The sequence below is a fragment of the Narcine bancroftii genome, chromosome 4 (genome assembly GCF_036971445.1).
Source record: "Narcine bancroftii isolate sNarBan1 chromosome 4, sNarBan1.hap1, whole genome shotgun sequence".
Classification (NCBI taxonomy): Eukaryota; Metazoa; Chordata; class Chondrichthyes; order Torpediniformes; family Narcinidae; genus Narcine; species Narcine bancroftii.
The window spans coordinates 200,530,851-200,553,616 of NC_091472.1; the positions used below are offsets into that span (position 1 = coordinate 200,530,851).

A 22,766-nucleotide genomic window follows, 5' to 3' on the forward strand; every position below is an offset into this window, starting at 1 on the left:
GAGGACTATTTGTGGCAAGCACCCAGAGAAGACTGTAGAGTCTCACCCGTTGTTGATTGTAACCAGATTTGTGCCTGTTAGTCACTTGGTGCTGTGCCTGCTAGAGAGAGAGTGGTGGCGATTGTCAGTGATTAACCAGCATCTGATGTGTAGGGTTGATGTGCTGTTGACTGTGTTCCCTGTTGTGAATTTCCCCACGTGAAAATAAAGACCACTGTTCATTAATGAACCATGTGTAGGACATGTTATTTCTGGAGCCCGTCGAACATTTTCTCATCACAAGCTGATTCTCCATTTCCTCATACTTCTGCCCTCATCCCACCGTGCCCCCCACCACCACCCCCGTTGATCCAGGCAGAACAAGAACAAAGACAAGAGTCCTGCTGGTCCTCGCTTTCTGCCCCACCAGCCTCTGCATCCCACACGTTATCCTCCGACACTTCCACCAACTTCAGTGCGATATCACCTCCAGCCACATCTTCCCCTTCCCACCCTCCATCTGCTTGTCACAGGGGTCAGTCAGTCTGAGACCCCATAATCTGCCCTTCCACCCCCTGAGGCTCCACCTGCTGGAACTGCAGGAAGTGCAAACCTTATCCCTACATCTCTTTCCCCACCCCTATCACACCCCCTGTCCAACCTCCATCCAAGGCTGCAGATAAACCTCCCAGATGAGGCAAAGCTTCCAATTAAGGGCACATCATCGAATCTCCTACTGCATTCCGTGCACTGGGTGTGGCCTCCTCTACATTGGGGGAAAAACCCAGATTGGGTGAGCACTTCACCGAGCACCTACCCTCTTGTCCAGACTTAGGCTTCCTGTCGCCAACCATTTCAACTCCCCCAACCATTCCTGTTTACTGATTCCTCCGTTGTCAGGGAGGCCAAATATAAGCTGAGGAAACAAAACTTGAGGGTGGCTGGGTTACCATAGCAATGCTATTACAGCACTGGTGACCCGGGTTCAAATCTGGCACTGTCTGCACAGAGTTTGTACATTCTCTGTGTGATCTATGTGGGTTTTCCTCAGGTGTTCTGGCATAGGGGTTAAAATGTGTTTCATGTTCACCACTTGTATGTTTGTGGCTTTTTGTTGAACATATATATTATGCTGTCTCCTAGCAACATCTTTGCTTCAGTGTCATATCTAGTTTTCTCTGCTTGTTTGGGAAATAAGAGTTTAGTTTTGTTCTGTGGAATGGAAGGTAATGGAATCTTCTGACATTTTCTATTGACCATTATAATAATGTTAACAATGTTTAATATCGTTTAATAAACTTTGGAAAACTCAACTTAACTTTAGTATGAATTTGTTTGAACGAGTCAGAGACAACAATATTCTCTTCGCATCCAAGTGACTATAATGGAAAATAGTCACCACATCTTGTTTCTTCCCACCCTCTTTGTGAGGTTAATTTGGTGTCATTGGGCATCCCACATTGCACAGGATGGAAGGACCTTCTATTGTGCTGTATCATTAAAAATTTTATAAATTTAACATTTAGCAAGGCGGCACAGTTAGCATAGTGGTTAGTGCAAAGCCATTACAGTGCCAATGATTGGGACTGTGGTTCAAATCCCATGCTGTCTGTAAGGAGTTTGTACACTCTCTCCATATCTACGTGGGTTTCCCCAAAGAGCCTCTGGTTTCCTCCCACCATTCAAAACATACCATGGTTGTAGGTTAATTGGGTGTAATTGGGTGGCATAGGCCAATGGCCGAAATGGCCTGTTCCAGTGCTGTATGCCTAAATTTTTAAAAATGTATTTAAAATATTATATTTTGCCTGGGCAGCCTTAAACCTAATGGCATGAACACTGATTTTTCTAATTTTAGACAACCACCACCTTGAACCATTTCCACAGTTTCTATTGTTCTTTATCTATTCCTGGAGTAATTGTTCCCTTTCTTGAACTTTACTTCCTATCACCACCAAGGGTCTGGGTCCACTCTTCCCTGCCAAACACCAACCCCTCTCTCCAACAGTCGTGCTTCACTTGATCCATCAGGCTCAGGAGCTGGTGCCTTCAGGCAGAAAGAGCAGATGAATTGTCCCATTGTTCTGCAGTTGCCAGGTCACAGTCAATGTAACAGAGAAGAGCAAGGACTGCAGGTGCTGGAAGCTTGAGCCATGAGGAGGGGACTGGAGGAACTCAGTAGGTCAGACAGCAACGGTAGGGAGAAATGCAGTCAATGTTTCGGGTCAAGGTTCTTTCTCAATGCCAAGATTTAAAAGGAGAGATCGCCCACATAAATCTGAGGGAGGGCCAATGGGTGTGCGTCAGGTGGGGGAGGGGAGGGGCAGGGATGGGTGGGGAAGGGAAGGGGGTGGGATGGATGGGGTTGAGGAGGGGTGGATGGGTCAGGTGGGGAAGCAGGTGGGACGGGTGGGGAAGGGCCCAGAGATGATGGGACAACTGGGGATGACTGGTGGGGGAGGGGAGGGGAAGGGTGGGATGGGGAGTGGATGGGTGGGATGGGGAGTGGATGGGGAGGAGGTAGGATGGGGAGGGGTGGGACAGGTGGGGAAGTGGGGTACGGCTTGGGGAAGAAGAGGGGATGGGTGGGGGAGGAGTGGTGGGAGGAGAGACTTGGAAAGGTTCAGATAAAGTTTTGAATCCTGATAGGAGGCTCCAACCTGAAACGTGTTCCATTTCTCCCCATGGATTCAGCAATCCTATGTTCACTATCAATGTAATGCCTCTGAGTTGGACTACTCCTGATAGTTGGTTCTGCCTCAGAATGTCTTGTTGTCTGCCACACCTCTCCTGGTCTAATCTTCGTCCCCAAGCCGGTTGTCCTCAACCGCGACTGGGTAGTGGGAGGTGACACATTGGCATAGACCCACCTCACTGACAAAAGGCAAAGGAGGAAAAACCCAACACCCAACCCTAACCAACCAATTTTCCCCTGCAACCGTGTCTGCCTGTCCCGCATCGGACTTGTCAGCCACAAACGAGCCTGCAGCTGACGTGGACATTTACCCCCTCCATAAATCTTCGTCCGCGAAGCCAAGCCAAAGAAAGAAAAAGAAGACACCATAGAGCAATGCAGGGAGCAGGAATGATCGGAGGGAAATTAACCATAGCCACTTCACCCACACACACTCCCCAAAATTCTTACTTGCTTCAGGTACTTGCAAAGAAAAAAATTATAATTGGAAACTAATTGAATTAAATTAAAAGAGACAATAAATAAGGATTGGGAAACATGTTTTCTGAGGGAAGGTTAGCAGAGCTAGGACCTTTCTCTTTGGAGCGTAGAAGGATGAGAGGCAACTTAATCGAATGGCAAACACCAGAGGACATACACACAAAGTTAGAGAAGGTAGCCTTAGGGGAGACATGAGGGGTAATTTTTCTTTAGACAGAAAGTTGCATTATTATGTTCCACGCACTAAGCGCACACAAAGGGCCTTCACGGTTGCGGCTCCCAAGCTGTTAAACCATTCCACCCCCCACCCCCCCCCCCAACTGCTTTAAATCCAGGTTAAGAACGTACCTTCTTTCGTTAGTGTTTAACGTCTGAAACCCTTTGTATGTTCCTAATCTCCGACAGCGTCGAGCTGTTCATTGCAGTTGGGGTCTATTTATAAAGCCTTAATCCGTTGTTCTGTAAATCATTGCAGTCGTTTCGATCGATTGCCTTGGTTTGTACAGCACTTTGCTCAATGCAAGGTGAAAAAAAACGTGCTATGTAAATAAAGAAACTTGAACTTGTTATGAGAAAAACAGGTTTATTTGTATTGAAACACCAGTCGCCAGCTCTGAGCTGGGGCCAGAGAGGAACCCAGGGTTGCCAGAGAGAGAAAGAGAAAAAAGGACACATTCCAGACAAGACAATTAACACCAGTCGTCTTCTTATGCAGCGCCATTTCCTGGGTTCCCGGGCCGAGAAACACAGAAGCGCTAAATGGCTCGTTCCTTTCGGTCGAACTGTCAACGGGCGAGCTCATTCATAAAAAGTTTCCCGTGCAAACGCAGCTGTTCAGGCTTCACCACCTGGCAGACACAATTGTCAAAGCCTGCAATACCCACCCAGAGACTCTAACGATGCCAGCCCAGTCTCAACCCAATATTTTTTCAACCCAGAAGCTTTCCTCACCATTGATAACTTTAAAATTGTTGGGAAACCAACTGTTTACATCTGATCATTAAAGACCAGATATCAGGCATACGGAAAACGGATGTCACTGTGTATTGGAAGCAACTTTTCCAGACTACTGTTAATTTTTAATGCAAGAAGTAAACCACAAAATTCTACAGACACCGTGGAGGAAGTAAAAACACTAAATGCTGGAGAAACTCAGCAGGTCAAACCGTGCATTTTATGTAGCAACATTTCGGGCGTGAGTATGAGAAAATGCCGGCAGGCGTCTGAACGGGAAAACGGAGTGGCAAACACAGGAGATGATAGGTGGAGAAACAAGGGAGGGGACAGAAGCATGGTGGGGGGGTGGGGGGGGAGGATGGCTGGGTGGATGGAAGAAGTGGAAGGACAAGAAAGGGGGAGAGGAAAGGAAAGGCGAGCAGGAGTAAAGTCAATGTTAATGCCATCTGCCTGGAGAGAGCCTGGATGGAAAATAAGGTGTTGTTTCCCCAATCTGCGGGTAGTCTGGGTGGGTACATAAGGCCATGGACAGACATGTCGGTGAAGGAGTGTGACCCGGAATTGAAATGGTTGGCCACTGGAAAGGTCACTGTGGTTGCGAACAGAGCGGAGGTGCTGAGCGAAGTGATCTCCCAGTCTCTCCGATGCGGAGAAGGCCATAAAGGGAGCACCGGATGCAGTAAATCAGTCCTCTGGATACACAGGTGAAGTGTTGCTTCACATGAAAGATGGGTATCTTTGTATTATGACTTGTACATGTACATGTGGTCCAGAATGGAGGACCATCGCCTTCCCAAGATCGTATTATATGGCGAGCTCTCCACTGGCCACCGTGACAGAGGTGCACCAAAGAAAAGGTACAAGGACTGCCTAAAGAAATCTCTTGGTGCCTGCCACATTGACCACCGCCAGTGGGCTGATAACGCCTCAAACCGTGCATCTTGGCGCCTCACAGTTTGGCGGGCAGCAGCCTCCTTTGAAGAAGACCGCAGAGCCCACCTCACTGACAAAAGGCAAAGGAGGAAAAACCCAACACCCAACCCCAACCAACCAATTTTCCCTTGCAACCGCTGCAATCGTGTCTGCCTGTCCCGCATCGGACTGGTCAGCCACAAACGAGCCTGCAGCTGACGTGGACTTTTTACCCCCTCCATAAATCTTCGTCCGCGAAGCCAAGCCAAAGAAGACATGTGAATAAATGATTGACGCCAAACCATAGAAGGGAATGATAACATGTAAAATCTGAGTTTGTAACAATCATTTCAGAGATTTCTATCAGAATTGTATGCAAGAAAATGCCTTATATACTGTAGCTTCTCACTGTGATTTTCGAATGAGATTCTGGTATTAACCCCAGGTGACACCGTCTACCTGAAATTAATACTACTCATTCCCTCTGGCGTGACTCGAATAAAATCTGTGTCTTGTATTTTATGGTTCTGCTGTATATGTTTGTACCTTGACAGGCGGCTCGACTATCACAGAGAGTTGTGGGTGTCTGGAATGCCTTGCCGGAGATGTTGGTGGAAGCGGAAACATTGGGGGAATTTAAAAGACTCAGGCACACGGATGGAAGAAAAATAGAGGGAGGGTAGGGAGGGTTTATGACTTTTTTTAAAAGGAATGTACAGGTCGGCACAACATTGAAGGGCCTGTTCTGTGCTGTCGTGTTCTATGTTCTATATTCAGGGCCAGTGCTAGATTATTTTGTGCCCAAGGCGAGGCCATCTACTTGCACCCCTCAAAAAAAAACGCCAACTTCCTATTTTCAAAAACAAATACTTTGTAGACAAAATGAAAAGCACAAAACTTGAAACTGCTAAATTTATTTAAAATTGCAGAAATAAATAATACATCGATCGTTGATTATCTTTCTCAAATACGAAAGAAAATATTTTGACCCACAAATCATTTGGAACTAAAAGGGCACTCGGTAGAATGCATCCCAGGGCAACTCAACGTTAAAACCCTCGACCTCACACTTGATGTCTATATACCTTCCAGTATCCATTTTCTTACACAAGAATGATGCTGCATGAAAATGACCCTTTGGCCCATCAAGTTTGCTTTGACTTTCTCGTAGCCATGTTTACAAATCTTTGCTCTTTCCTTTTTTTTTTATTTTCCCACATTTCTATCCCTTCCCCCAACCCCACCCCAGGTTCTACAACTCACTTAAATACGACAGCAATGGCCGATTATCTACCTTTGAGATTTGAGAGGAAATTGAAGCGTCCAGAGGAAGCTCTCGTGGTCACGGAGAGAAGGCCCAAACTGCATACAGATCGTTTAGGGCAGAAGCCAGATCACTGGGGTGGTGAGGTAGCAGCTCTACTCATTGCCCCACTGTGAGGCGGCATCAACTACTAGAGCAATAATAAGGTTGAATACATGTCTCATTAAGAACTGCCTGGAAGGAGATGATCTCCATATTACACAATAACTGTGAGAACTTGAGCAAGATAATTTCAGCATGGCTTCACACGCAGAAATTCAAGCATGCTTTACTGTATGAATCTTTGACAACTAGGGTAAGCAAAATCATTAATATAATGACAGAAAATAGCATGGAGTAAATGCTGAGTTGATTTCTTTGAAGAATTTATATATTTTTATTTCTCATCTATGAATATTGATAGTTATTCTGCTATAAGAAACCAGCTGGTACCTGTCCTGAGCTGTCCTTAACGAGTTACCCTGGACCATCTTGGTCTCAAATCTGCTTGGTTCCTCTTCTCATAAATTATGATCCTCTAAAAAGGGAATTGTCATGGACTGACTGACCTTTCCTGATGAAATATTAATAAATTGCTCAAACCAATGTTAGAATTATTAGAAACAATAAAGGTAAATATCTCACTTATTCAAACAGCCAGATGCACATTTAGGCTTACCTAAGACCGGAGTGTGTATGTGCAGTGGACTGGGGGGACAGGGAGGGTTTGGAGTCAGAACTTTGGAAGCTCCGTAGAGGCCAAAGGGAGGGTTCAGAATCGGGTGTCGGTAGCTCCAAGCTCTGCTGACTGGAGCAGCTGACACCCGAACAGGGGGTTAAGGACACAGCCCTGTGGTGCTCCGGTACTGATGGATATTATGGCTGAGAAGTTCTTGCCCATCTACGCTGGTTGTGGTCTGGAGGTGGGGAAATCCAGGATCCCATTACACTGTGGGGTGTTGAGTCCCAGGTCTTGGACTTTGCTGATTAGTTTCGAGGGGATGACGGTGTTAATGCCGAACTGTAGTCAGTTAAGATGTTGGCTGTCTTCTTGAAGCAGCGCCTCCTGTAGATGTCTTCAATGTAGTGCCCTAAGACCACAAGACCTAAGAAAAGAATTAGGCCATTCAGCCCATCAAGTCTGCTCCACCATTCAAATCATGGCAGATGTATTTTTCCTTTCGGCCCCATCCTCCTGCCTTCTTCCCATCAGGTTTGATACCTGTATTAATCAAAAACCTACCAAGCTGTGCTTTAAACCTACTCGATGGCTTGGCCTCCACAGCCGTCTGTGGCAACAAATTCCACAGATTTACACCCCCTTCCCTACCATCGGCTGAGGAAACTTCTCTTCATCGCTGTCCTAAAGAGTCTTCCGTTGTCCTCGCTGGTCCTAGACTCTCCCACCACTGGAAACATCTGTGTCCACTCTATCCAGTCCCTCATTTAGTGAGGGGGTTGGCTGTGGGATCAATTTTAATGGAATCGGGCATCTTTTCATTAATTCAGCCCTGATCATCAGATTTTTTTTAAAATAAACATACAGTACGGAAACAGGCCATTTATGAACCCGTGCCACCCAATCACACCCTAATGAGCCTACAATGTTTCAAATGGTGAGAGGAAACGGGAGCCCCTGGGGAAAACCCACGCGGACACGTGGAGAATGTATATATTCCTTACAGACAGCGCAGGATTCGAGCCCCGGTTCAATAGCTGGTGCTGTAATTGTGCTAATTGCTACGCCAACGGTGGCACCCTCAATAACTGTGGAACCCAAACTAACTGTGCTGCCCTCAATAACCGTGCTGCCATCGATGACCATGCCACCCAAACTTACTGTGCCGCTCACGATAATTATGTTGCCCTCGATGAATGGGCTGCCCTTGATAACCATGCTGTCCTTGACGTTTAATTTCAAGTGAATCATCATTATCAATTAATATTTTATTGACAGCAGAAAAACAATAAATAAATTAAGATCAGTTCTGAGTCATGATACAGCCTTGTATCTTTTACTGAGACGAACCGAGCAAAGGTCAAAAGTAAAGTCTGAGATTTCAACAGCAGCAAAAAAATCTAAATTTACGCAGAAGTGGTAAAGTGGGAAACATGCCAGGACTTTGCCCAAGAAAGCTTCCTGCCAAAAAGGTTGGCAGGGACCCAGAGACACTGCGGTCAGAGGTGACGGTGAAAGCACGGGTCATGGAGCTGAGGATCGAGCAGGTCTGAAAGAGGAAGGTGACGGGAGGAAAGTGCAGATCCCACCCCCCCTCCTTGGGCCAGGCAGTGGTTGGGAGGGGACTGGAAGATGAAAAGACCCGGAAATGGGGGAGCGGGGAGACTGAAGTGTGTGGGGGTGGGGGAAAGAGATGATTGATGCCAGGTTTGATGAACATGGAGAGAATGTGGGTCAACAGGAAGGGGAGGTGGGGATGGTGAGTGGAAGAGAGGAGAGTAACAAGCTCAGATCTATTGTCAGTTACAAGCATGGTATCACAAACAAACCTGAGATTCTTTTTTCCTGTGGGCCAGGCAAAATTACCACTTATTGGTTGTACAAATAAAACTGTACTGTACTCCAGAAGACACGTATAAACAAATAAAGAAATGTGCAAAACAGAGAGAAAAAAAATCAATAATGCCCTTAAATTAGTCCCTGATTGAGTTTGCCGTGTCTGTCAAAACTAACTCGGCTGTGCCCCATCCTCCACTCCCTATCTACCCCACGTCCCCTCCCTACATCCCCTACCCCATTCACAATCTCCCCTCCTCACCCTTCTCCTATCTCCCTTCCCAACTCATCTCCCCAATCCCCATCTATATCCTCCCATTCCCCACACCTCACCTTACTCCCCCTTCCCCCACCACTATCTACCCCACCACCCCTCCCTACATCCCCTTCCCTATCCCTCACCCAATCTCTCCTCCTTGCCCTCTTTCCCTACTCCCCCTCTCATCTCCCCCAATATCTCCATCCATCTCCTCTCCCCATACCTCTCCTTACCCCCTTCCCCCACACCCCTCCTTACTCCCCCAGACACTCCACACCCCTCCCGACATCTCCCCTCTCCTTCCCCCACACCCTTCCCCTCACCACATCTCCCTCCCCACACATCCTCCCCTCCCTACATCCCCTTCCCCCTTTCTCCACTCCCCTCCCGACATCTCCCCTCTCCTTCCCCCACACCCTTCCCCTCACCACATCTCCCTCCCCACACATCCTCCCCTCCCTACATCCCCTTCCCCCTTTCTCCACTCCCCTCCCGACATCTCCCCTCTCCTTCCCCCACACCCTTCCCCTCACCACATCTCCCTCCCCACACATCCTCCCCTCCCTACATCCCCTTCCCCCAATCTCCCCTCCTCGTCTTTCTCCAACCTCCCCTCCTTCTTTCCCCACTCACTCCCATCTCCCCCAATCTCCACCTATCTCCATCCCCCCTTCCCCCACACTCCTTAATCCCCCTTCCCCTACATGCCCTTCCTCACCTTTCCCTCTCCCCAATTTCCCCTCCTCTCTCTTTCCCCCACCCCTCCTCCTCACTCCGCTGCCATCTCTCCTCCCCTTCCTCCCACCAACAACTCCCTTCCCACCTCCCCCCCGATCCCACAGCAGTGCCATCTCGGACCATGCGCGCTCCACGTGGGCGCCGCGCCCGACTCATCCGCGCCCGACTCATCCGCCCCCACGGGTGCGTGTCCGCGCAGAAACTAGGCGTCGAGTTCCTGGTTTTATCATTAACCGCAGCGCCCGACGCGCCGTTCCTGCTGTCGAGGTATAAAGCCGGCTCGGCGCGGCGGGCTCTCCCGTTTCCCTCGGAGCCCCGGGCAGCGACGTGATGGACAGCGCAACCACGAGTACTCCCGGCCCCGAGCCCGAGGGCTCGGTGGCCATCAATAACCCCGCCGACATCTCGGTCATTGTCATCTACTTCTTGGTGGTTCTGGCGGTGGGCATTTGGGTGAGTCCCGGCCACAACTCCACTCGCTTTAAACCACCTTTGCATGTGTTTGGAAGCCGGTGGACTGGTTTGGCAGTCTATTCCTTTGCTTGCACCGGAGAACGTTGCTGCTCTTTCTGAGGGGTGTTACCCAGAGAGCCCGAGCAACTCTGGGGACATTTCCAAGCAGCCTGTGGAAGGGCAGAGCCAGGCACCGCTGCCCCGGGCAGGGACACCCTTGGGTGCGGGGCGCAGAAGCGGCACATCCCCGGCTACCCACCCAACCGGAGCTAACGCCCAAGGGCGAAAGGCGAGGAAGGGCAGGAAGGGGGTTGTGTTCCAGGTCAGGCGCAGGGTGAGAAGGGGTTGAGGGGAGCAGAGGGTAATGAAGAATTGTTGGGAATGTTGCCATTTTCTGAAAACTCGCCCTTGTTCTGCCCCCGCCCCCGCATCATACAGCGTGGAAACAGGCCCTTCAGCCCAACTGGCCCATGCCGACCAAATGTCCCACCCATTCACGTTCCCAGCTGCCCGCATTTGGCTCGTATCCCAACCCACCTGATCCGTGCAGTCATAAAACCCCCCACCAGCTCCCCCGACAGCCTCTTCCACACATTCCACCCCCCCCCCCCCACCGTTCCATCTTAATTTTAGTAGTCTGTTTGGGCAAAAGCTTTAATTTGTGCAAATGTTTTGCCACGGCTGATGAAACTGTATTGGCGATGTTTTACTATCGTACGCGTGCAGCACACTACGAAGTTTCTATAGTTTCTATGCTATACTTTTAACGGGGCTGCTGCTCCTTTAGGCGCACCTCGGCGCTAGCCGCGGAACGTGGCGCGCGCACAGCCCCGCGGGCGCAGAGGCCCCCAGCCCCTAGGGCAAACCGTTACCCCCCACTCCGCCTCCTGTTAAATCTCTAAACCCGTGCCCCTATTCTAGGCAAAAGGCGCTGGACGGACGCCCCTCAGCCTCCGGCGCGCCAGCCTGCTCAGGCTTCACCCTGGAGCTCAGCTACCGCCCCCCCCCCCCACCGAGTCCTGGCAACATAAATCTCCCTCTCATTTCCCCCCCCCCCGGTCACTCTTTAAACAAGGCGCACCCCAGCCCACCCGCCTCAGCAGTCCCCGCACCCATTGGCATCATTCGCGCCCTGATTTGCTCTTGGCCATCGGGAGGGACCTTCTTGCTCATTGCCCATGGCGCACGGCTTTGACCGAAAACGCGGGAGCGGTGCAACGCGCGGGTTTTTTCGAAGGGGGTGGGAGGGAAGGTGGATTTCAGAAGCGTTCGTTCGGACAACGCGCTTCTCCTGGGCTCCGGCACTGCATGTACCTGACTGGAGCATCACAGGCCGTTGTGTCCCCACCTCCTCTGGACCTCCGAGGCCAGTTCATTGTTGGCTGTGGTTCCCAGCATCATCTGAGGCGGGTCCCCATTCCAAGCGCGCCTGAAATCCAGTCCAAGTTCTCCAGCTGTCCCTGCACCACCTTGAAACCAGCCGCTCGATTGGCTTTAAGGTGAGAAGGCGGAGACCGGGTTAGCGCCACGTTATTATCGGGCCGCGAGTTCGAATCCGCCGTTGATTCTAAGGGCTGCGTGGGTTTCTTCCCATCCTGCAAAACGTAGGTTAATTAGCATAGGTTTACTTGGCCGGAATGAGCTTCTACCGTTTTGTAAATAGATTTTAAAAAATAAAATATTTAAAACCATAGGTCCATAAAACGTTACAGCACAGAAACAGGCCCTTCAGCCCTTCTCGTCTGTGCTGAACTTTTTTTGCATAGTCCCACTGACCTGCACCTAGTCCCTAGCCCTTCATACCTCTCCCATCCATGGACCTGTCCAAATTCTTCTTAAATGTTAAAATTCACCACTTCAGTTGGCAGCTTATTCCACACTCCCACCACTCTCTGTGTGAAGAAGTTCCCCTTCATGTTCCCACTAAACTTTTCCCCTTTCACCCTTAACCCATGTCCTCTTGTTTGTATCTCACTTACCCTCAGAGGAAAAAAAGCCTATCTGTCTACCCCCTCATAATTTTAAATACCTCCATCAAATCTCCCCTCATTCTTCTACATTCCAGGGAATAAAGTCTGAATCTGTTTAACCTTTCCCTATACTCAGTTCCTGGAGTCTGGGCAACATCCTAGTAAATCTTCTCTGCAACTTTCTATTTTATTAATATATCCTGTAGTTTGGTGACCAGAACTGCAAGCAAATCTCAAAAATTGGGCCTCGCCAATGCCTTATACAACTTTAATGTAATATCCCAGCTCCTATACTCAATACTTTGATTTATGAAGGCCAATATGCCAGGAGCTCTCTTTTCCACCCTATCCACCAGTGACACCACTTTCAGGGAATTATGTATCTGTATTCCCAGAGCCCTCTCTTCTACCACCCTCCTCAGTGCCCAGCCATTTACCAAGTATGCCCTTTCTCAGTTTGTCCTTCCAAAATGCAACACCTTACACTTGTCTGCATTAAAACCCATCTGCCATTTTTCAGCTGGTTCAGATCCTTCTGCAAGCTTTGAAATCCTTCCTAACTGTCCACAATGTCTTAAATTTTAGTGTCATCTGCAAACTTGTTCATCCAATTTACCACATTGTCATCCAGATCATTGATATAGATGACAAACAACATTGGTCCTAGTATTGATCCCTGAGGCACACCACTACTCATAGGCCTCCAGTCTGAGAAGCAATCATCCATCTCCACTCTCTGGCTTCTCCCATCCAGCCATTGCCAATCTATTTCACTACTTCACCATGAATACCAAGCATTTAATGGCAGTTGGTCTGGAACAGGAGGTGATGGAAACAGGTGCTCCCACAATATTTAAGAAGCATTCTTAAATGCTTGGCTACTACTACTTGGCTCTGCAAGGTGCAGAAGCTGCAGACCTGTGGGTAAATGATGTGTGAATGGGCATGTTGTGCTGAAGGGCCTGCTTCAGTGCTCTTTGTCCCTATGATACTAGTCCCTATTAACATGCTGGACCCACCCCAGACAACTGCAGTTCACCACACTGCCAAATGGAGTCTCGCAATCCTAGAGACTGTCCCCTGGCCCGTGTTCCCTTGTCTGGTTGCAAAGTGCCATTGATCATCTGCAACTCCACCCTGTGTTCAAACATCCCCACCTCTACGATTCCATTAGGTGTTGTCCTGTGCAGTCAGCTCATTTAAAACATTTGAAAAGGTGATGGACCTGCAACCTTTCCATGATCTGCAGCTCCAGACTACTGCAAGCTCAGAAACTAGGTCATGTGTCCTTCAAGAGAATTTGAGGGCAGGAGGCTCCAGAATTCAAGACTTCAGCTGTTAAAGGCACGGATGCTGCTGTGAGCTGATGTCAATGCCTTGGAGGGGTGAAGGCCCAGGACCACAGGGTTACAGAGGGAGGAAGCCATTGGAGGGACTTGGGGAATTGGGCAGGTACCTGAGTAGTAATACTGGTGGCTTGGTGGGAGGAGGTGTTGGCAGGACACCTCCTGGGTGTGCCTGTGGTGGGGCTGAATGAGCCTGCTAACCCTATACACCTTTAGAACATGGGAGGAAACCAGAGTGGCCGGAGGACACCCCAGACAGGTCACAGGGAGAATGTCCAAACTCCTGGCAGACAGCAGCAGATTCAACCCCAGATTGGTGGTGCTGAAACAGAGTTGCTCTAACCACTACGTTAACCATGCCACCCTTTCAGAAAGAAAAATACTCAACCACAACAGTTCACTTTAAAAAGAGAATAAATACAAAAGATAGAAAGATAATAAATATTCACAGTTACTAAAGTGTCATTTATCAAAAAGAGCAGTTAGTCCTTTAGTGGTGTGGGAGCTGTTTATGTTCAGTGCAACAAGGGGAGGTTCAAGAGCCTGAGAGCTGTTGGAAAGAAACTGTTCCTGAACTCGGAGTTGCCAATCCTCAGGTAGCAGTGAGAAAAAGTTGTGACCAGGGTGAAGGAGGTCCCTACTCTTTTGTTCGGATGCCTGCCGACATTTTTCCGTCCCTTGATGAAGGGCTCAAGCCTGAAACATCGCTTATGTATTTTTAACTTTGTTATATAAAGGGCACTGTTTGAACTGCTGATTTTCATATTTAACTTGGGGTCCTTTATGATGTTAATATACTAATAATATAATTCCAAGACATGGGCAGCAGGTGGTGTTGCCCCACAGATTTTCCGATATGCCTTAAGACCATGCTATGCTTGTGTTACGAGCCCAGAGGACCCCAAAACCCAGCAGCAATAGATATTTACCAAGACAAATGGTTATTTAAACAAAAGTTGTTTTTAATTATCTTTAAACATGAAAACAGAATCACACTTTAAACTATCACTGAACTCCAGTATTTTAAATAAGATATGTTTTAAAGTGTTTGTATGTGACCTACAATAAAAAAAAAACCTTCCCCAATTTATCTCCCAAGCACATATCTATTTCTGTCACATTTGACTTTTGAGATTCATTGGAATGAGTTAGAGTAATGGTAGTTCATTCCTGTCCTTTGGGAAATCAAGTTAATGATTTCACAAGAAGAAATTAAGTAATCTGTGGATATTGAACATTCTCCTGCCCATGGGATGACCTCTTTTAAAGCCTCACCCTTCCCCTTTGGCCTGTATTTAAATCAAATGACTTGAATTTATGCTAACGCTCCTTCAGCACCATGTTTCTCCCCTTGCGGGGGAGCAGAACCTTCAAAGACAATTTTTAATTTAAATTTAGACATACATGATGGTGACAGGCCCATGAGCCCATGCCTCCCAATTTGCACCTAATTAATCTACAATCCCCAGTACCTTTTGAATGGTGGGAGGCACTGTAACAGCATGGCGCTAACCGCGACACCAACCTTGGGCATAGGTGGCCGCCTGTTCATGTGACGCCCCAGCATAATGCCACCCTCACTGAACCCGACCTGGGACGCAGTGCCCCACTGAGTAGATGTGTGTGTGGGCAGAGAACCTGCCGCTTCATGATGGGATCGGCTCAGATCTTATTAGAACATCAGAAGTGTTGATGATAGTGATATTGGACATGCAGTAATAATCTTAGTTGCTGCAGGCAAACAGATGCCTTGTAGAAAAAAATTAAAACAGCAAAAAAAAACAACTAGAAAATTATACTTACGTTAATAAAAAAGAGAATAAATATTACAAAATGATATTACAAAAAGTGACTTTGTAATCATTTGGGTGTTATGGTTGGTTTAGCGGTTGCACAACACTGTTAAAATGCCAGTGTTCGAGACCGGAGTTCAAATCCCATGCTGCCTGTAGGACTTTGTCTGTTCTCCCCATGTCTGCGTGGGTTTTCCCCGGGGTCTCCAGTTTCCTCCTGTTGTTTGAAATGTACCCGGGGTGTAGGTCAATTGGTGTAATGGGCAGCACGGGTTTGTGGGCCAAAATGGCCTGTTACTTTGCTGTATGTTTACATTTATGTGAAAAGAAAATAGTGCAGGCAATCCTTTTGAGGTGTTGAAGCAATCCTTTATTAAGGTAACAAGATCCTGAGAGCTGTCAGAAAGAAACTGTCCTGGAACCTGGAGGTAGCAATGAGAAGAGGTTGTGACAAGGGTGATGGGAGTCCTCAGTGATGTGTATTTGCTTCTTGAGGTAGAGCTTCACATCGATGTCTGTTGTGGATAGGAGGTTGGAGGTTGTGATGGACCTGACTATGTTTGCTGCCTTCTGTGTCCCTGGGCACTCAAATTACCAAACCAGGCTGTAAAGCAACCAGTCAGTGTACTTTAGGCAGTGCACCTGTAGAAGTTTGATAGCGTTTTCAATGACACGCCAGATCACCTCAGAGTCCTTAGGCCTTCCACACAGTTGCCTCGATGTGCTGGCCCCAGGAGACCCCCTCTAATATGTAGACTCCCAGGAATTTGAAGGTCCCCCCTCTCTCCAACTCCGCCCCATCCGTGCGAATAGGTGCATTCTCCCTTGACCTCACATGATTAATAACCAGCTCCTTGGTCTTGGTGAAGTTGACTGCAGGTCTGTGCTTCTGGCCCCACCCAACCAGGTTCTGGATCTCCATCCTCATCATTTCCAGTTATTTGATCAACAATGGTGGTGTCCTCTGCGGATTTGTAGATTGAGTGGGAGCTGAACCTGGCAGTGGGTGTATGGGGGCTAGGTGGGGGGGGGGGGGTGGAAATAAGCACATCCTCCTCATTGGCCATCAACTCAGGGTGTGGAGGGGGGGTGCTGAAGTCCATCACCAAGTACAGAACAGCTATCAGGCTCTGGAACCACCACCCCCTCTCCCACCACCACCATCTGAACCACTACATCCAGATCGCCACTGGTGCCACTAGTGGGGTGGGTGTGGACCGCACACACCATCAGAGGAGGGGGGGGGGTGACATTAAAATGACCATCAAGGCTTTCCGATCTTGCGATATTATCAATTGATAATTGAGTTGGCGAAAGGCATTGAAGGGATTCACAAGCTCGCAGTTTCGAACGGTAGGAAAGTTCGGAATGAGTCGAGATGTTCACTCATTGCTGAAAAACTTGTGTCCTTGTCCCTGATTATTTTTAGGGGAGTTATTTCCAGTTGCATTTGTCTACAAGTTCTACATCATTTGATTATGCAAATTCAAATCCATCAATGTATCTCACGTAACAATAAAGTTTAACATAATGTTGATGGAGTGATTAAACGTTTTTATTTTGAATTCTGTTGTTTGCTTACCGAATTTTCACTTGGGCCACATGAAACGATGTAAATCCATTTAGGCTGTGCCTTATGATATTGTCATGTAAAGGTGTTTAATTTCACTACTATTGCCTTTGAAGGGCTTTGGCAAATACTAGAGCGCATCGGATGCCCCCCAAAGTTCCTCAACATGGTTATCCAACTGCACGAAAACCAACAAGGTCGGGTCAGATACAGCAATGAGCTCTCTGAACCCTTCTCCATTAACAATGGCGTGAAGCAAGGCTGTGTTCTCGCACCAACCCTCTTTTCAATCTTCTTCAGCATGATGCTGAACCAAGCCATGAAAGACCTCAACAATGAAGACGCTGTTTACATCCGGTACCACACGGATGGCAGTCTCTTCAATCTGAGGCGCCTGCAAGCTCACACCAAGACACAAGAGAAACTTTTCCGTGAACTACTCTTTGCAGACGATGCCGCTTTAGTTGCCCATTCAGAGCCAGCTCTTCAGCGCTTGACGTCCTGCTTTGCGGAAACTGCCAAAATGTTTGGCCTGGAAGTCAGCCTGAAGAAAACTGAGGTCCTCCATCAGCCAGCTCCCCACCATGACTACCAGCCCCCCCACATCTCCATCGGGCACACAAAACTCAAAACGGTCAACCAGTTTACCTATCTCGGCTGCACCATTTCATCAGATGCAAGGATCGACAACGAGATAGACAACAGACTCGCCAAGGCAAATAGCGCCTTTGGAAGACTACACAAAAGAGTCTGGAAAAACAACCAACTGAAAAACCTCACAAAGATAAGCGTATACAGAGCCGTTGTCATACCCACACTCCTGTTCGGCTCCGAATCATGGGTCCTCTACCGGCATCACCTACGGCTCCTAGAACGCTTCCACCAGCGTTGTCTCTGCTCCATCCACAACATTCATTGGAGCGACTTCATCCCTAACATCGAAGTACTCGAGATGGCAGAGGACGACAGCATCGAGTCCACGCTGCTGAAGATCCAGCTGCGCTGGGTGGGTCACGTCTCCAGAATGGAGGACCATCGCCTTCCCAAGATCGTGTTATATGGCGAGCTCTCCACTGGCCACCGTGACAGAGGTGCACCAAAGAAAAGGTACAAGGACTGCCTAAAGAAATCTCTTGGTGCCTGCCACATTGACCACCGCCAGTGGGCTGATATTGCCTCAACCCGTGCATCTTGGCGCCTCACAGTTCGGCGGGCAGCAACCTTCTTTGAAGAAGACCGCAGAGCCCACCTCACTGACAAAAGGCAAAGGAGGAAAAACCCAACTCCCAACCCCAACCAACCAATTTTCCCTTGCAACCGCTGCAATCGTGTCTGCCTGTCCCGCATTGGACTTGTCAGCCACAAACGTGCCTGCAGCTGACGTGGACATTTACTCCCTCCATAAATCTTCCTCCGCGAAGCCAAGCCAAAGGAAGATTGCCGTTAACATTCAGTGATCTACGGGAATTGTGATTTCCGAGTAACATTTAGTAGAAAAAAACATTGCTAAGCATTCTGTGCGGTCTGGTACGGGAGGGGGTCCATGGGGCGAGGGGTTTGACACCTGCCCCAGTGACGCCGCTGCGGTTCCCCAGTGGTCTGCGTGTGTTAACTCAGTGGTTTTGCCTGCGCTACGCTCTTTGTTGCACCACTGGCTCTGGGAATATTTCTTACAAGTTGTTCATTTTCTGTTCTTTTATATATTTTTAAAATCTTCATGCGAATGTAATTGTATTTAACGTGTGATGTCGTGTTTTATGGCAGTGCGAAGCCGGGGGATTGGGAGGGGTGGGGGGTTTGCCTGCTGCGGGGCGTCGGGGGAGATGGGTGTGGGCTGGGCTGGTTGAGGCGCCGGTGAGATTGGTGAGGCCGGTTTCACACCTGCCCAGAGCCCCATCCCAGGCGGAACCATACGATCGGAATGCAATCTGCCGAAGGAACTCGGCGGATCGAACAGCACCGGCGGGAAGGGTTGAGGTTTGGAGCAGAATATCCCCTTGTGTGTCCAGCCCACCTGCGACTCCAGGGCCAGGCTACCAGCGGGCGCGGGGATCCGTCGCCCTGACTGGGGCTGCAGATTGCGCCCAGAGAGGGCGCATGGGATTACTTGCTCTGGGCCAAGGCCAGGGTCAAGTGTAGCGCATCGAGTGAGCCCACCGCTGGCCCAGTAACGTGTGCTCCTCTTCCCACAGGCAATGGTACGGAGTAACCGCGGCACGGTCGGGGGCTTCTTCCTCGCCGGCAGGAGCATGAGCTGGTGGCCGGTAAGGAGATTTCGCCTCAATTTCACAGGAGTGCAATGGCAGAGAGATGAGGGAGATCACTGCAGGAGGGTCTGATAGCACTGTGTGGGTGGGAGGGGGTGGTATCGCTGTGGGAGGGGGTGGTATCACTGTGAGAGTATAATATCATCATCACCTATCTCTCCCTCTTCCACCTCCCCTTCTCCATCTCCACACTGTCCCACCCCCTCCTTCCTCCACCACCTCCTCCTCACCTCCACCCCTGCCCCACCTACTCGTCCCCTCACATCCAACTATGCCCCTCCTCCCCATTTCCTCGGCCCCCCCCCCCCCCCCCCATTCCCCGTCCCAAGGTAAATCAGTGTCTGACCCTTCGGGGAGAGAAGTCCCTCTGTCAGTCATTGTTGAAATGCATGGGGGATCCTGCTGTGTGACGGACCGTGACCGGAGGCCAGAGGTTGTCAATGGTTGACGAGTAAACTGGGAGAGACATGTGGCAGATCTCTTCTGATTGACAGTGCAATTGACCAATGTTAACTTGGAATGACAGCCTCCGTTGGCGGGCTATTCTGATGGAATATTGCCATGGATGAGGTTGGCCGTTGTCCAAGATATGTGAACGATTTTGATGAAATCAGCATTCTTCCTCATTATCAAGTCTTGAACATTTATTTTAATTGAAACATCATCTCAATAAATATCAGTTTTTTTTTATGGAGAGCATTAAATCAATAAAAGCCTAACTAAGATTGGCTTCGAGGGCTGATAAGACCTTGTATCTTTGATTGACCAGAACTGAGCAAAGGTCAAAAGTAGCGAAACCCCTAAAACATCCCAGGACATTTCTCCATAAAGTTCCCAGGTGAGGGGTCGAAGGAGAAGAATTTTGGCCATGTGTGAGAGGCTTCATGGAAGGGGACCGATGAGATTCATCTAGTAGGTGCCAGCAGAAGCCTGAGGGCCAAATGGCCTGTGGCTTCCCCTTCTTCACTCTCTGGGAAGCATTCCTGCGTGTCCGTGTCTCTGAGGAGTGACTCCTTGCTTACCCTTTGAATGGCAGGCACAAGGAAACTTTAATCATACCTCAGGACCCCTGGCAATAGCAAAGAAGCCTGAATCTGAGAGAGGGCTTCCCTGCTCTTGGGTCTGTAAGTGAAACATGACAGGCTACAGATGCTGAGATTGTAGTATAAACACACCGAAATGCTGGGGGATCTCATCTCAGCCGGTCTTTTCAGCGTCCGTAGGAGACAAAGATAGATTGCCGACGTTGTGGGCCTGAGCCCTTCTTCAAGGAAGAAGCAGAATGAGCCACAAAGGCCAATGTAGTGGTTGGCGCCGCACCTTGACAGTGCCAGCGATCGGGACCGGGGTTCAAATCCCGCGGCGTCTTCAAGGAGTTTGTACATTCTCCCCGTGTCTTTCGTGTGTTTCCCTGGAGGCATTGGTTTCCTTCCACCGTTCGAAACTTACTGGGGGTTGTAGGTTCATGGCCGGAACGGTCTCGTGGACCAAAATGTCTAAATTAAAAAATTAAATCTCAGAAAGCCTCAGGGCTGAGCTGGGGGTGGGGGGGGGGGGGTGGGGGAGGAGGAATCCAGACCAACAAAAGGGGTTAATTGGATATAATAAGGGGAAAAGTGAGAATTTATCATGTCTGTGTGAAAGGAGACGGGGGAAGCGGGAGACGGGGATAGGGATAGGCGACGGGGGAAGAAGGTTTTAATGAAAGCCAGAGAATGCCATCTGGTTGGTGGGTGCCCCAGTCGGAAGATGAGGTGTGGCTCTTCCCATTTGCCTCTGGTCTCAGTCTGGTAGGAGAGATACTGCGCGCAGACCCAGGTGAAGCCCCTGGCCAGGATGGTGCTGTTGGAGGGCTGGAGGCTGGTGCAGGCCACCAAACCCATCAAACTGCTCTTCACAGCTTCCAGTTTTTCAAGAGAACTTACTCACTTGTTTTGAATCTGATTGGGTTATCAGAGCTTGAACATTTTTTAAATGAGGTTCATCATTAATTAATATTTCATGGACAGAATGAAATCAATAAATGCATTGAGATCAGCTTCAGGTTTTGATAAGGCCTTATATCTTTTATTGAGAAGAGCTGAGCAAAGGTCTAAAGCCGGAGATTTCAACAGCAGCAAAAGATGAATTTATCCACATGTGCTAAAGTGTGCAAAGCTTCATGGTGAAAAGGTTGGCAGGGACCCAGAGATCCTGCTGTCAGAGCTGACGGTGAAAGCACGGGTCAAGGAGCTGAGGTTCAAGCAGATCTGAAAGAGGAAGGTGAAGGTGGAGGGAGATCTTACCCCCTCCTTGTGCAGAGGCAGAGACCGGGGTGAGAGGACTGGAAGATGCAAAAACCCAGAACTGGGGGAGTGGGAAGACTGGAGAGTCCAAAGTTCACAGAATCAACCGTCCTTGTGTAGTTGACTTCACTCTGTGGTTGAATGCTCTGCAGTTGATTTGTATGCCTGGCCTCGGTGTGCATGAAGAAGATTGATGTATTATAAAATTAGAGTCAGAGGAATAATGTTAAAATTGATGGTTCAATTTTTTCAATAGTGAATTCCCGAGGTTTTGGGAACAGCTTATTTTCCGAGTGGCTTGGAACTGGACAGAGTTCATCAAGCAATAAGAACAAAACCACTTTGGGGTCAAGCACCATGATCCGTTCTGATTCAGTTATCAGGATCAAGAGTTCATTTTAAGACTTGCAGTGCAGAATGCTAGACGTAATCAGGGTCATTTAATTATTAAGAATAATAGAGTTTTTATCTATGCTGATTTGAGCCAAGCTATTATTAAGCATCGTAAAGAATTTAATTTGCCTAAAGCTGTTTTGTGGAAGAAAGTTCTATAAGTTTGCTCTGTTACAAGATTTTTATGGGGATTATCAGGCTCAGTTTTTTTGGTAATGATGTTGAAACTCTTACCTTTGCTAATTCTTTTCCTGTCAATAAGCAGGGGCAAGACCAGTTTGCTCAACCACTTGTTTCAGTTCTGAAAGGAAAGAATGGAAAGTGGAAGATGGAGACTCAACAGTTGATTGACATTGGTATCAATGATGACCAAGTTCATCATGACTTGGAAGTGGTTTATCATACTTGACCACTTGATTATGTTTCTTGTTATTTGTTCTGTTCGGGGGGAGATTGTTCAAGTGGCAATCCTTCCAAAGTGGCATATGTCACTCCTGTGTAATTGGGGGGAGGGTTCTACATTAATATTGTTGTTTTTTTTTGGGAGGGGATTCTTTTTATGGGGATTTCTTTGTTTTTTCTTTCTTTGAGGTGATCTTTGTTTATTGCTACTTTTAATGTTAACAGGCTTAATAATCCGATTAAGAGAAAGTACTCGCTTATATTAAAAAGTTGAAAGTTGATATTGCATTTTTGCAAGAGACTCATTTGACTGAAAAGGAACATCAAAAGTTAAAGAGAGAAGGTTAAAGGTTGGGCAAGTTATAGCTTCTTATTTCAACTCCAAAGCAAGGGGTGTTGCTATTTTAATTCATAAAAAGTTATCTTTTACTTTGGATTCCGTTTTGAAG

General features: G+C 48.2%; 1 protein-coding gene across 3 annotated transcripts in view; it reads left to right on the forward strand.

The window, feature by feature from the left end:
- Window positions 1–10,058: 10,058 nt before the first annotated feature.
- slc5a1 (solute carrier family 5 member 1) overlaps window positions 10,059–22,766 on the forward strand; it is a 74,342-nt gene continuing 61,634 nt past the window's right edge. The window contains exons 1-2 of one of the 3 annotated variants that reach the window (XM_069933621.1): window positions 10,059–10,291; window positions 19,163–19,234. In XM_069933621.1, the coding sequence (XP_069789722.1) occupies window positions 10,169–10,291; window positions 19,163–19,234 (195 nt within the window). In that variant the 5' untranslated portion in view covers window positions 10,059–10,168. The remainder of the gene's footprint in view (window positions 10,292–19,162; window positions 19,235–22,766) is intronic. The other 2 variants (XM_069933619.1, XM_069933620.1) reach the window with 2 other exon arrangements.